This window comes from Leptodactylus fuscus, chromosome 3 (genome assembly GCF_031893055.1).
Source record: "Leptodactylus fuscus isolate aLepFus1 chromosome 3, aLepFus1.hap2, whole genome shotgun sequence".
NCBI lineage: Eukaryota > Metazoa > Chordata > Amphibia > Anura > Leptodactylidae > Leptodactylus > Leptodactylus fuscus.
Window position 1 is genome coordinate 116,319,828 of NC_134267.1, and position 16,332 is coordinate 116,336,159.

The 16,332-nt window shown below is 40.9% G+C and overlaps 1 protein-coding gene across 1 annotated transcript in view; it reads left to right on the plus strand.

Annotated features, from left to right (window-relative positions):
* The window catches only part of GPR63 (G protein-coupled receptor 63), a 30,663-nt gene extending 14,673 nt beyond the window's left edge, over positions 1 to 15,990 (plus strand). The window contains exon 2 of the mRNA XM_075268218.1: positions 13,938 to 15,990. Within this exon, the coding sequence (XP_075124319.1) occupies positions 14,067 to 15,326 (1,260 nt within the window). The 5' untranslated portion in view covers positions 13,938 to 14,066 and the 3' untranslated portion in view covers positions 15,327 to 15,990. The remainder of the gene's footprint in view (positions 1 to 13,937) is intronic.
* The last annotated feature ends 342 nt before the right edge of the window (positions 15,991 to 16,332 follow it).

The following is a 16,332-nucleotide window of genomic DNA, read 5'->3' on the forward strand; positions in this document are numbered from 1 at the left end:
GGTGTACATTTCTAAAGCAGCTGTATATTTCACAACATGGGGTGCTAGTGAAAAAATGCCACTTTTTATAAATGTGTTCCACTGTGTCCAAATTTACACTAGCATTAGAAATCTGTATTAGCAATGGGCTGCACAAAATCACAGGCTTGCATGGTAGATCCAGAAACCAGTGCATAAGCAGTATGGGCATAGTAATATTTCATTCATTCATTCATTTATTTATTTTACCACTAGCCTCTGCCCCCGACTTCGTCTGCGTGTTGTTGGTGTCGATGATCCACCTATATTCAGGAAATTGCTGTCGTCGATGGTTTGCCTGCTCCGGCATTTCGGCAGCTCTCAAGCTATCCTGCTGCTGAACTGGCTCCTCACGCTGTGCCTGTGATTGTTCTGGCATCTCAGCAGCTCGCTACGACGCCATATAGTGAGCGTGTTGTTGGCGGTGATGATTCACCTGCTTCGGCATTTCGGCAGCTGTCAAGCTGACCTGCCGCTGAACTCGTTCCTCATGCTGTGCCTGTGATTGTTCTGGCATCTCAGCAGCTCGCTGGGAAGCCAAATAATGAGCGTGTTGTTGGCTCTCAAGCTGGCCTGCTGCTGAACTTGTTCCATGCACCGTGTCTGTTATTGTTCCGGCATCTCAGCAGCCCGCTGGGACGCCATATAATGAGTGTGCTATTGTTGTCGATGATCCCCCCTGAGTTCCGCTTGAGGAGAAATCTGTTGACTTCTGGCTACCTTCATAGCTCTCGTTATTTTAGAATTTTGCAACAAATTATATTTTCTGTTTCTCGAAATGTTTAGATTGAAATTGTTTTCCCATCCAGTGTGTCAGCACTGCTTAGAGCAGATCAGATAATATGCAGATGCATGTACACAATGGACTCAGTGTTAGCTGTGTGTTTACATAGAGAGATAACAGACGTGGCTTTATCAGCCTGCTGCCAAAAGCAGTTTAATATGGTATGTGAACATAAATTCATAACAGTCATGAAGCCATGTAGTTTACTGGGATAAAAAGTAGCCTATGTGTTACTTGAGGTAACAATCTATCCATGTATTTCATCTAAATCCGTTCAGCCATTTTTGCGTTAAAGAGTAACAAACATCAAAACCAAAAAAAACACAAAAAGTTTCATATTTATAATATTAGTAGGATATCTGTGAGAATAAATGGGGAAAGCCAATGACCCAAAAGTGAGCACAAAACCGACGCATACTCAAAACAAAATTGTGTCATGATTGTCCGGTCAGACATTGCTTCAGAATGATAAACCGAGCAGCTTTGTTTCCTGTTTACTTTTATCATTCATTTCTAGGTTTAGTGTCCCTTTAAAAAAACAAAACAAAACCCTGCACTTGATAGTGGGGGGTCCTTGAGATCAGGAAGCGCTCTATCAGGCAAAGCAGTGAATCACTTCAAAGTGCAGTTTTCCCCATGTAGGGACCATTGCTTCAGGTAGCTCCAGGAACAGGTGCAGATTTTAATTTTTTTTAATTAAATTTACAACAATCCTTCAACCTCTCCCCCACCCAACTCTCCAAATCATCCCTGTTGATTGCTTCTGATCCTGGACCACCACTCTAAATGTTTGTTTCAATGGTCACTGGAAGCAAAGGATATTTCGAATGGAGTATATTGGAATATTATTGACTGCTGAGAATGTCTGATCACTTTTACTTGCACTCATTTTAATAACTATCCTTGCTTGTTTAAAAGTATGTAAGAAATTATGTAAACTAATTCAGGAAATGTGTGGGCGAATCTGCAAGCAGTTTGTGTGTCTACACTTTTGCGAAAATTCCTACAGTTAAAGTGCAACTACAGTTATAAACTCCTCCTATTATAAATTAATACCGTATTTTCCGGACTATACGGCACACATAAAAACCTACGATTTCCTCAGAAATCGTAAGTGCGGCTTATAGTCCGGTGCGCCTTATATATGGATGGAAGCGGCGGCAAAGTCTGCGTGCCGCTTCCATACATACATAGAAGGCACCGTAAGGTTGCATTCACACTATGGAACGCCGGCGTGTATCACAGCCGTACACGCCGGCGTTACAGCAGGGCTGCCGGACACTTCCTATTCATTTCTATGGGAGCCGGCATGCGAGCGCTCCCCATAGAAATGAATGGAAAAAAGCAGTCCATTCATTTGTATGGGGAGCGCTCGCATGCCGGCTCCCATAGAAATGAATGGGAAGTGTCCGGCAGCCCTGCTGTCACGCCGGCGTGAAACAGAATGTGAAACTTACCGAGCGGTGCAGGGCGGGCGAGCGGTGCAGGGCGAGCGGTGCAGGGCGGGCATGCAGGCCTCCTCTTCCTCCGATGTCCTGACCACTTCCTCCGGCGCTCGCGAACTGATAATGGCCTGGGCGCATGCGCAATATCATAATGCTTCTACTACGGCTACTGCGCATGCGCCCAGGCCATTATCAGTTAGCGAGCGCCGGAGGAAGAGGAGGCCTGAATGCCCGCCCGCCCTGCACCGCTTGGGAAGTTTCACATTCTGTTTCAGGGTTTTATTTTAAAACGGGGGGGGGGCTGTAGTTTAATATAAGTTTTATGGTTGGGCTCTATCAGCATGATTTTGCTGATAGAGCCCCTCCTCGCCTGCCGAGCGCTTCCAATAGAAGCGGCTGGCACGCGGGGGGTTAAGCGGCCGCTGGCAAAGTCTGCCTGCCGCCGCTTTCAATAACATATAATGCGCACCGGACTGCGGCTTATAGTCCGGTGCGCCTTATATATGAACCGAGACGGACTATAAGGCGCTCATGGGCAATGCGCCTTATAGTCCAGTGCGCCTTATAGTCCGTAAAATACGGTAGTACATGTGAAAATAAGAAACTTTGTAATATATCTTAAGGATATCTGTTTACTTCAGTTCTCTGTATCTTCAATTTGACTACTTGTTTACATTAATATCACATGTAGAGCTCTATGAAGAAGGAGGGGTAGAGTAGAATTCTCCTGCTGACTAATTAATTGATTTATGGCCTCATTCTGTGCACTAGAAGCCTCTTATCTACAAACTAGCAGTGTTATAAAAAAAAAAAGACAAGGAGTGTAACAGCAGCAGTTATTGGAGTGTCTTTTCTAATCTCCCTTCCTTTCTTCATAGACTAATGTGGAGAATTTAACTTCTTTCTTTAATAAGATATATTACAAAGTTTCTTATATTAACCTGTACTATTCATTTATGAAAAGGTGCTTTTAACTGGAGTTATGCTTTAATGTTTATTGCTGTTTGTGCAGAGAAATAGTCACAATAAGAGTCATCAAGAATGAGGGCATGCAGGGACATTAACCTGGGACAGCCCTTCACGGAATGGCTTTTTCAAGGGTTGTTACATTTGTACCCAATATAAATCCGTTACATACTGTTTTGTGGCAGTCATGTAATAAAATGTTTTAATATGTTTTAGTCATTTCCAATGAAGTACCGTATGTATGTGTATATATTTTAGAAACACATTTTTTGTTACCCATCACCTTTTCATGATCTTTGAGCTAACATATCAGATATGAGCTAGTTATGGGGTTAACCAGGTTTTTAAATTGATGGCCTATCCTTAGCATAGTCCATCAACATAAGGTAGGTAACAGTTCAACTCCAGGCACCTCTGCCAATTAGCTACTTGGAAAGGCTACAGGGCTTGTGCCAGCACTCACATTGGTCTGTACATTACTACATTGGTCTGGACCTAAGGCTACGTCATCTTGCAATAACTCATTTAAAGTCGGAATAGCCTTAAGGAACGCTATTCTTCCCCTACCTTTAGATGTCTTCTCCGTGCCGCCGTTACTTAGATATCCCAGTTTTTGTCAATATGCTAATTCGTTTTTTCACAACACTGGGGGCGGTCCCCAGTACTCAAACAGCACTGGGGGAGCCCCAGTGCTGCGAGAAAACTATCCTGCGCCGCCTACTTCTTATTCACCGCCTCCCCCACTTCTTCCTTTTCCCATCACGCCTTTTTCAAAAAGCGCCGACTGTGCATGTCCGTCGCCATTTTCCTATGGCTGAATGGGTGAGGCCACAGGAAAATGGACGACGAACATGCACAGTGGGTGCAGTCAGCCATTTTCCTGTGGCTGAACAGGAAAGAAGAGGCGGAGGTGACAAACAGAAGAAGGCGGCGCTGAATAGTTTTCTCACAGCACTGGGGGCACCTCCAGTGCTATTTGCGCACTGGAGACTGCCCCCAGTGCTCCGAGAAAACTAATTAGCATGTGGATGAAAACCAGGGAATCTAAGGAACGGCGGCACAGAGAAGACATCTAAAGGTATGGGAAGAATAGCCTTTCTTAAGGCTATTCCTACGTGGGTTTAGCTGAAAACGGGATTCTAATGATAGAATCCCTTTGATTAATTTTTCGGTTTACTGCAGAAAAACTCAATACAAAGTATACATGATGCAGCAGCTGTATAGTTACAGTATGTTTATAGAAAGCCATGCAGAAGCTGCAGAGACAGCCAATTCAGATGTATGTAATTAATTCTTCAGTAGAGAAGAATACTAAAACCTTAGGCCTTAATCACACGTCCACATTCACATGCTTATGGTGTCTGCATTTTTCGCAGACACCATACGTACCCATTTATGACACAGATTTTTGTGGATTGTAGGTCTGAAAGAAAACAACAGAAGCACATCCTTTTTTCCCTCTCTGATGCTGATTCATTACATCAATTAAAATATAGAGGTCCGTGAAAAATAATTAATGACATCCGTGAAAAGCGTATTAACCGTGGATAGCACACCATCTACAAATCAGCAGGATAGGGTGATGTGAATATGGCCTCATACTAGCACATTAGATCTATATCTACCATACGTGTGAATTTCAATGGGACCACTTAATGTGTATGAGGGCCTTCCTGACTCTTCCCTTGTGGCAGATGTTTTAGCCATGTATGAAAAAAATGGAAAATGTTTCCGGTCCTGAATCACGGAAAGTAGCCTGGCACTGAAGTGGTTAAAGAGGGCCTCCTCCTCCTCCAACACCAGCTCTTTTCATCATTTAATAAGACCTGATCCACTGATTCTGGTGCAGTTAGAATTTTTTTCTATAGACCACACTAGTCCCAAGCCGTAAGTGCTGTAAGTTTTTAAGTTTTTTTGCGTGATGTTATTTAGTCCCTGTGTTGTCATGTTGGTGTTATCAGACAGGAACAGTGAAGGAGTGTGATTATTAGCACTGACACTGTCCACCTCTGATCAGAGCTCCATGCGCCTCTCCCTCTACACAGATAATGTTGTTGATAGGTCATTGGTACCCAACATGTGACTTCTGAGGCCATTGATTGGCAGAAGTGGTCACCTGACACTTTAGGGGGTATTCACATGGAGGAAGTTGGCGCTGATTCTGGCATGATAACTCACGTAAGAGACAGCGGCGGAAAAAAAAGACTCCCATTGACTTCAATGGGTTCTGTTTTCCGTGCGGAACCATTGAAATGAATGGGAAAAAACGCCTCCCATTGATTTCAATGGGTTCTGCGCGGAAATCGTAACCCATTGAAGTCAATGGGAGTCTTTTTTTCAGCACTGATTTTTACGCAAGTTATCGTGCCAGTATCAGTGCTAACTTCCTCCATGTGAATGCCCTCTTACAGGGGATGTGCCGTCTGTCCTGAGGACCAAGGTGGGTGAGTATAATTTATTTTCTTGTTTTCCATTACACAAAAATAGAAGGTTTCTTCTATCTGGTTTCTTTTGATAGGAGAAATAAGTGGTAGACTGCAGACGTTGTGTTTTTTTCTTTTGAAGACTTGAACCAGATGAGAGGGAACCTTCCGACCCAAATATAAGCCGAGGCCCCTAATTTTACCACAAAAAACTCGGAAAACTTATTGACTCGAGTATAAGCCGAGGGGAGGGGGGAATGCAGCAGCTACTGGAAAATGTAAAAAATTAAAGTGGTCGGAGTTTTTGGGTGCAGTAGATGCTGGGGAAGGGGAGGGGGTGTTTTGGTTGTCTGTCTTCCCCTTCCCTGAGCTTGAGGACTGTTTTTTTTTTTTCCCACTTGGAATTCAGCCTGGCTGAATATAGGGTATCTGCAGTGCTCCTATTAACCCCTTCCCGACGGAACAGACTGCAGATCCCCTATATTCAGTAGACCGGGCACTTTCAGACACAGGGATACCTAGTGTGTATGTGTTTCAGTCATTTTCTACTTTTACATTTTATATGTATTCTAGGGAAAGGAGTGATTTAGAATTTTTATTTATTTTATTTTTTATCATATTTTTTTAAAGCTTCTTTTTTTTTCACTATTTTATGACAAATTCTATACATTACTATTGCGCCTGGTCATACACCCCTCCCCCCCAATAAAAAAAAATTGCTGAAAAACTCGGCTTATAATCGAGTATATACGGTAAAAGTCTGTTTTTAGCATTTTTATAAGGGTGTTAGCTGCATATGTTTGTAAAATATTGAATTGCAGCATTAGACTCCTACTGAGTTTTTTGCAAGCTGAAAAAATCTGCTTCTGGAATTAGGAAACAGTTTTTTGACGTATTTTTTTTACATGATGCTTTTTTGTTGCATTTTTGACTTATTTTTCATCACTTTTTTTTCTTTTTGCTTCAGAACATTGTATGTACCTGGAAACTGCATAAAACTGTGCCAAAAGACTCTAGCGGTTTTTCCACCTCCCATTGATCTCAATGGATATTTCAAGGCGGAAACCGCCTGAAGATAGGTCATGAAAAAAACTGCTACTGATTCCCATTGTAATGAGTGGGAGGTGGATTTGGAGGCAGATTCCGCCTTAAAATCAGCCTGCAAAAACTCCATGTGAATATACCCTTATAGTCTATGGGGTTAGTGGATTTCCGCGGGTAACCGCATTTTTAAGTGGATTAGGTTTCCATTCTTGGGGTTCCCAAGTGAACACCCGAGCGGAAATCCAAACACAGGTGTGAACCTAGCGTTAGTAAGGTTTACACACACAGATCTCTGCTTCTTGTCACTATGTTTTATAAAATTGTACCCTTTGCTTATTTGGATGCCTTGTAAGCAAAACTATTAAGCTGCGCTATTTGTGTTGACATTATCTATGACATCCAGATTTTACAAAATGTAATGAAATGGTGATAAAAGCAGCGACTGTGCGATTATACCTGTAGAGCTGGAAATGCGTGCAGTCAATATCTTTCTCACCATTGGTAAAATAGTTGATTTAGTCTGTAAGATTCCATTTAAATACAAGCCGGGTGTTTAGAAACTGAAGTGATTATGTAGACGTGATGCACAAATGCGTGTGGGCTTTATCTAGTTTGTCTTGGCTCATTTTTACAGGAATCTGTGAATATACAGACAACCTTATCAGTGCTTTTTATTTATGAGTCCTGTAGTTATTTTCAGTGTGAAAAGAGGATTTTAAAAGCCTGTCTATTCTGTTCAGGATGCTGGAAATGGTTTAAAACTATACTTAGCTAAATCTCTTTTCTTGAACCAGGGCTTTTTCTTTGTATCCCCATCAAATAACACACTGTCAGGAATAGTGTGGGAAGGTGATAACAGCTTTAAGGTATATACTACTATATTATCTGTACAGACCATACAGACGACTGAGAGCCGGACTGTTAAAACACCAGATAACTGTGGACCCCATAGCAGAACGTTTTTCTCCGCCAATCTTTGGCGGTTTCTCTAGTGGAGTCTCCAATGGAGACGCAGATGTGAACTTAGCCTTATCTGTTCTTTGCAGTATCACTGGTTACTGACTTTGGCTTGTAATCCTGGTTGTTATTTCTTCCTGATTTGGCTTTATCTGTGAACTCTTGGACTTGACTGTTTGATACAATTATTCTTCAACTATCTATTTGGATCGGCTGTTCTGTGTCCTACTCCTGTCTATGAGAGTACAGTAAGGTGTGACCAGGGCATATGTTACCTAGGTTATAAACTATTTACAAACACTGTGATTTTATTACATCGTACTTTGTATGTTATGACACTTTGTTATGCTAATGACGTTGACTACTGTGAGGCATCTGTTTTTTCCTGCTTTGTAAATGTATGGGTGAGTTCACACTACTGTTGCCGCGGAGGAAACCTCCATGAACTTTCTGTTCCAAGCGCTGCAGGAAGAGCCCCGATGCGTTCCCGCCTTTGCTTTAGCACGGCGTTTCCGGCCCTTGGGGTCTTAGCATAAAGAAAGCTGTCAGGCCTGTCATAGGAATAAAGCCATTGAAGCTGGTCTATGACCAGCATCACCAGCTATGTAGCTATTTAGACTGTCTATGGGACAATCAAGTTCAACCCCCTAGAGAGCCAATAAAATGGTTAAAAAAAAAGTGTTTACATTTTATGATATGTCATGTGGGTTTCACAATGAACATAGTAAAACACGAAGTCCGAAAGAAAGTCATACAAATAGTTTTTCTCCAGTTCCAGCCCATTCAGACTTTTTTCAGGCTGTCAAGTACATTGAGTGGAGAATAAAATTGCACCACTACAAAGTAGAATTTTTCCAGCAAAATTTAAGTTCTCATATGGCTTTGCGAACAATAAATAGGGTATGGCCCATAAAAGACAGGGAGTCCAAAACAAAAATTGAAAAATGGCTATGGCGTGAAGAGGTTAAAGATGGCAAACTGTAACAGAAGTGAATGGGTGTCTCAATATACTGCAATAAATTAGTACTGTAGTATATTGTAGTTGTAATTAGACTCCCTAGTGTTCAAGTCCCAATGGGGGGCTAAAAGAAAATATATTTAAAAAATTACAAAAAAGATTTACCGTAATATAAAATTTTACTTTTATATCACCCTTCTTTACCTAGATCTCAAATAAAAGTACAAACATAAACATACCCCTTGGTCTTAAAATGCTCAAACTACAAGCATAAATGATACTTCCATTACAGTGAACACTGAAGCTGGATAAAAAAAAAATCAAAATGGCAGAACTGCTGTTTAGTCACTGTTTCGATAACTCAAAAAAAGAAAAAAAAAAAGCAAGCAAATATCAGGTATTCCTCAAAATGTTATCAATAAATAATACAACTGCAAAAAATACACCTTCTGTAACCTCATGTACAGAAATATAAAAAGGTTATGGGTGTCAGAATTTGGCTACTTCAATAATTTTTTTGGATGTTTGTTAAATGGTACCTGACTTTTCATGAAAAGTTGAAATATCTTGTATGGATGAATAAGCCTTCAGGGTCTTCTATAACTGTAAAAGCCTTTATACATGATGTCCTAACAGGTTTTTTGTGATGCAGACATCCCGATTATGGCTTATAGCAGATTTTACATTTGTCCCTGAGGTTATGGCACTGTACAGTAAGAAGCAGTCCTATCCAATATATCCAATATAACTAATTTGGTTTGTGTACTTGTAATTCTAATTGTGCTAGGAGTGACTGTTGAATAGCAAACAAATAGATGAAGAGCTAAGAGTCCAAGTGAACATGTTATAGGAGATCTGGGAACATTGAGCTGCAAATACAGGGAAAATACATGCAGGCATGATACAAGATCCCTGACATAGGAAAGAGCAATCTATGAGCACTGTTTTCTGTCTATGACTAACATCCCACAAGCAACCAGAATAGATACAACTACATAGAAAACTTTTCTCAGATTGTAAGTTGTGAGAAGTACAGAATGGTCAGTCCGGTGCGCAGAAAAAGCGATTTACAGATGTGTACGACGCCTGTGAGGAGAATTAGCCCCTCCCCTCTTCATTCACTCTGTGAAGAGAGAACAGTTACTACTCCTTCCACTCACTGTGAATCTGTGGATGGGATTTCCCTGGTAACAAGGAGTAAACAGCAAATAAACTAGAATAACCTCATTTAAGTGGTTAAAACATAACAACTATATAAATTTTGCTGTAACCACAATGACTCACAAAATATAGATAAAATGTAAATTAGAGAAAAAAATTTAAAACAGAGTTCTAGTCTCCCTCTCCGTTACAGCCATTTTTACGGGTTAACACTTATTGTTGTGGGGCTAGAACCTGTGACATGGAAATTTTTCTTTCTTTTTGTTTCCTGTCATTTTATTTTATTTTTCTATACATTGTGACCCCACCCCCATAAGGTCATAATAGTCTTGTGGGGAGACATTTTATTTTTGATTTATTTTTTTAACCTGATTTCTCCTGTAACTGGGGCTGATACTTTGGCACCAGTTACAGGAGTTGCAGTCTACTATACTACAGAGCTGTGTACACGGTGCAACTGTACTGTGCTGGGAAGGCAGGGACGGTAATGAACCATGTCTGCCTTCCCTACAGGAGTTCCACTTTAGTAACAGCTGACTCCCTGCTTCTGCAGCTGCAGGCAACTGCTTCAAGAGTGGACCGCTTGAACATATATAGTCTACAGGTGGTCCGAAGCGGTGAAGGGAGTCTGTCAGTAGGAAAATTGGTATTAAACTGATGTCAGTAGCTTGTAGGGCTGCTTCTTTACTTTCCAAATATGCCTTTCTTATTTTACATTGCAGGAACATTTTCATTAAAATTAAGTTGATATTATTGGCTACATACCAATTTTTCCTGCTGACAGACTCCCTTTACCTACAAAAACCATAGTTCTTCATCTCATTAAGAAATGTTGAATTGTTCAGGAGTTTGGTTAATATCTGAAGTGAACATGGCACATGAATATTATGCTGTAAGGGTGCATGCACACTACGTAACGCCGGGCGTGTATGAGAGCCGTACACGCCGGCGTTACAGCAGACTGCCGAACACTTCCCATTCACTTCAATGGGAGCGCTCGTAAACGCCGCTGTTACGAGCGCTCCCATTGAAGTGAATGGGAAGTGTTCGGCAGCCCTGCTGTAACGCCGGCGTGTACGGCTCTCATACACGCCCGGCGTTACTCAGTGTGCATGCACCCTAAGGGTGCGTTCACATGATGTAAAATAGAGCGCAAGCTGGCACGTATACGCGTGTCAGCATTTTGCGCGCTCAAAAAGATCCCATTGATTTCTACGGGAGTTACGAGCGTATACGCCACAAAATTACGGAGGCAAAATGACGCGGCGTATATGCTCGTAACTCCCATTGAAATCAATGGGATCTTTTTGAGAGCGTAAAATGCTGACACGCGTATACGTGCGCTCCATTTTACATCATGTGAACGCACCTTAAGGGCCCCTTCACATGTCGTAAGCGCTTGACTCATTCCGAGCAGTACACGCGAGCGCTTCTAAACACTTCCCATTCACTTTAATGGGAGCGCTCGTAAAGCCAGCTTTACGCGCGCTCCCATTGAAGTGAATGGGAAGTGTTTCGAAGCGCTCGCGTGTACCGCTCGGAATGAGCCGAGCGCTTATGCCATGTGAAGGGGCCCTCAAATGTACTTTAGTTTGCCATTCATCAGACTACTTTATCCAAACATACCAATAGTGAACAATAAAGCAGGAGCAGTAATACTTATACCCCGCGAGAGTAATACACTAGAGGAAATCGCGTTGTCAACAAATTAGACCGGTGTTTACCCCCCTGTGAGGCTAGAGCGGCCAAAGGAGACCAACTGTTCTCCTCCACAAGTCCAGCAAACTTCTTATTGTGCGTCCTGCCTCAGCCATGCTTGTGCCCACATTTTGCTTGGTTTATTCTGCTGGTGCCCCGGTTATCTTGATTAATTGTCCTTATTGCAGTGTTCTCTGTTGGCTTTCTACTCTGTTTATCTCTCTTGCCCTTAGTGTTCAATTATCTATGGGGATTGCATTCATCGGCAGAATGTTTGCAACAGCTTTCGACTTGAAAAAAATGTACAAATGCCTTTTCTCTTAATCTTTGATATATTTTTTCTGTTGGGCATCTATTACAGCTAGAAATGACTGGAATTTAGGATACTTCTGCCAGATGGATTATATGGTTGCCATGGAGACGGTGGGGCCATAAATGAGGCCCCAGCTGAGGTGTCTCTATCATTTCCAAGAGCTCTTTGAAGCTTAACCCTTTGCAGAAAATTCTGATGTACATAACATTATAAGGTTGGGTGCAATTTATTTGATTATATAGACAGGATTTGCTAGTCACTAATACAATTGCAATTGATACTGACGTTAAACCACTTCCCGTCGCAGCCATTTTTCATTATTACATTTTCTGCCTACTAAAAGTGATGACTTTTTTATGTTTCTAGTTATGAAATTTTATAAGGCACTGGTAAGGTAGAAAAATATCAGAATGTGTGGACTTAGAAAAAAAAAATACACTTGAGCCATTTTCTTTTTCACAGCAAAAATGGCATGTTACCTAGATTTTGCAGGTCGGTATGGTGATACCAGATTTCTGTAATTTTTTTAATGTTCTAATACTTTTAAAAAAATCTAAATTTGGGGGAAAAAACAATATGCAGAGCAGTGTATGAGTATTTCTGTATTTTTGCAGGGCAAAATTGTAGTTTCTATATACAGTATATCATTTTGGGGATTGTGTGACATTTTGATTGCTTTTTATTCCTTTTGTATTGGGAGGTGAAATGTCAGTTTGATTATTTTGTATTCACTGCATGGGTAAATCTTTTTACAGTTCTCGCATGTGTTTATACTTGTTTTCATTTAATTTTGTATGTAAGCAGTTGATCTGAAATATTATATTTTTTTAGCTTTTATTTTTAAAGCCCCTAGGGGAATTGAACGTCAGGGGGTCTGATCACTAACACAATATACCGCAATACCAATATCTTGCAGTATATTGCAAAATCTAGGGACTTCTGTTACAGGCTGTCTATTGCAGCCTGTAATAGAAGCTCATTAATGACAACCTAGGAGCATTCGGTAGGCTTCCAGCTGTCAGAGCAATAGATTGCCCCCCACTGACTACACCCTGGGGATTCTGAGGCAACGTGGCAGTCCTCACATGCTTCTTCCACACATACAGATGTGTGAGTAACATTTGACCAAGGCATCGGAAAAGTTAATGCCTAACTCAGATAGGATCCTAAGGTACCAACATCCGTCTTACATAGGTTAATCTAAATAAGTTATCTGTTCATATTTAGAGTTATGTAAGTAGACTTTCATGTCTGCAACGGAAGCAGGATTCTTACGCCTGGCAAAATAACGGTCACTATAGCTTTCTTTATGTTCCTCTATTCCTGAGATGGACTAGAAGAACGAAAAGACCAATGCATATGTGAATGTGGCCATTCCCTAACCTGTATGGATACAAAAGGAATGGGAAATGTATAGGAAACTCTCTTATTTCTCCCTTCTGCTCAATCCACTCCTGACTTTGGCTCAAAAAACCAAAGCAAAATCTGCAATCAAAATCTGAAAAAAGCTGCATTTCTGCAACGTGGGCCTTAGCCTAAAGAGGACTTTTCATGTCCTTGCAGGTCAGCAGTATTATATGCCTCATTTATGTTGAATATAGCGCACACTAAGATCCATCCACTGTCAGAAAAGCGGTCCTTACTGTTCAGCGTCTTCACTGGACTTTGAGGAACGCACCCTCTAACAGTGAGAGGCTATGGAAGAGTACTGTGGGGGGCCATTCCTCACAGCCTAGTGATGACGCTGAGCAGTTAGGACCGCCCTTCTGACAACAACGAACGACTCTGATATTTCCAGCACCCAGGCGCACACCGGCAAAGGCCCTACATTGTAGGAAAGAATTTTGTTGTTGTTGCAAATTTTGCTGCATATTTTTTCATGTTTTTTAGCCTATCGATGAATTAGAGGATCTTTACTGGTTCTGAATGACCATGGCTGTCATTTTATGATGGAGTTGGAGTCAAGATGTGGAAAAAAGAGTTGGAATCTGTGGTTTGGCACATGTGACAAATGTCAACAAATTTTTATATTGATGTTTCTAACTGGTTCCGATGCCATAAGCTGTGAAAATCATTATAGATAGCCAGCTTACACATTATATGTGTGCTGTAAGGACTCAAGCTTAACTGAATGTGCCATTAAAATGTGTGCTTTTCTGTTTCTTTTCAGCTTGCAGAAGATACGTTGTGAATTGACAATGGATCTATTTTTACTTCACGGTTTCCCATGGAATAAGACTCATGGAAGGCGACAATTCTCCAGAACTGACATACATTGATTCATCTGGACCGAAGAATTATGGTTTTCTCAGCAATGCTTACACCTGCTCATCCCGTGACATCGTATAGTACACACATCATATATGTAAATGGATATACAAACTTAACAACCCCTCAGCCTTCATTTCGCGGCAACTTGGATCTTCCACCAAAATATAGTCCAGTTGCCATGACCACAGCTGGTACCTTACCGGTGAACACAACTGTCTCTACCACACAAGCAACAAAAGATCTTTCCGAGACCTTGAATTTACCCCTTCAAATAATACTTTCTGCCATAATGATTATTATTCTTTTGCTATCATTCCTTGGAAATTTTGTGGTTTGTCTCATGGTCTACCAAAAAGCTGCCATGCGATCTGCGATTAACATTCTTTTAGCAAGCCTGGCATTTGCTGACCTACTGCTTTCCATGCTCAACATGCCCTTTGCTTTGATAACTATCATTATAACGGAGTGGATTTTTGGAGAAGTGTTCTGTAGAGTATCTGCCATGTTTTTTTGGCTGTTTGTAATAGAAGGTGTTGCTATCCTGCTTATAATAAGCATAGACAGATTTCTCATTATTGTACAGAAGCAAGACAAACTAAATCCCTACCGGGCAAAGATTCTTATTGTGATTTCATGGGCAACTTCTTTTTGCATAGCTTTTCCTCTGGCTGTTGGAAACCCACACTTACAAGTACCATCTAGAGCTCCTCAGTGTGTGTTTGGCTACACTACAAATGCTGGTTATAAAGCATATGTGATTCTTGTGGTACTGATTTTCTTTTTTATTCCTTTTCTGGTGATGCTTTATGCGTTTATGGGCATATTGAACACTGTGCGGCACAATGCGGTCCGTATACACAGCCACCCGGACAGCATATGCCTTAGCCAGGCAAGCAAACTAGGCCTCATGAGCCTTCAAAGGCCTTTCCAAATGAATATAGACATCAGCTTTAAAACTCGTGCCTTCACTACCATATTGATTTTATTCATTGTCTTTGTAGTTTGCTGGTCACCATTCGCTACTTATAGCCTTGTTGCCACATTTAACAGTGACTTTTACAACAAAAGCAACTTTTTTGAGATAAGCACGTGGCTTCTTTGGCTATGCTACCTCAAATCTGCACTAAACCCCATAATCTACTACTGGAGGATTAAAAAATTCCGTGATGCTTGTTTAGATCTAATGCCCAAGTACTTCAAATTTTTACCCCAGTTACCTGGACACACAAGAAGAAGAATTCGGCCTAGCGCCATATATGTGTGCGGGGAACACAGATCTGTAGTGTGACTTTTTCTTAGAGTGACTGCCATAAAATATTTTGTTATTTTGTTTTCCCTCGTGCAAAAAGTGATGCATTTTGTTCTCTGCCAGGAAGCAATGTACATGAAAAAACATGTTACCTCTAAGATTTATGGTAAATCCATATGTGAGAAGTACTCTGTCAGGTTAATGCTTACCAGGCCTGCAGTCGGTGTTATTGCGGGCACCTTGTATGCTGCTACAATCAGTGGATGTGTCATTTTCCTGAAACAATTGTTGCTGCTTTTGCTATTAGATTTGAGCCAAAAATGTTCTGTAGCTGAACTTTGCAGGATCTCTTTAGTTCTTGGAAAATCAGTTTTTCCAATATCAGTTGTGTATATGAATATCTTCACCCATTTCCTTTAAAGATATTGCTGTATGAGGGGCAGACTGAGTCGTACCCTTACAGAGTGATGAAAACGTTTGTGCACTTTATCAGACTTTCTCTCACCCCTCTGTCCTTTTGGTGTTTAGCAGTGGAAATATTCAGACAGTAAATATTTTTTTGTAACAGAATATACGAACTTTTAATGTACAGTGCCTGAACAACTAGGTAGGTCTTCAGTCATAATGGTAAACTTAATATTATAATCAGGGCTGAAATATTGTAATGTGGAATAACATATGGACAGCTACGTGTAGAAATGATGACTTGAACAGAATATGTTTTTTCCCATATATAATGAATGTTATGATAACAGAGACCCAATTCCACATAAGTAGAGCTCTTACCCTGGACATACTGTACATGTACATGCTAAGTACATTTAGCCAATCCCATAGACTATGAATGGTGGAAGTGACAGTACACATTGTCAATCACTACTCCATTCAAACGGGGAAGCCTGTGACTCTCGTTGTGGGAATTAGTGGGGGTCCCAGCAGTCAAGCCTTTACCATTCTTGCATTTGTCTGTGATCTAGTGGAGAAGAGATTACTTGTTATTGCCTGAATACTCCTTTAATTTTGATCTATGAAAATATATACATAG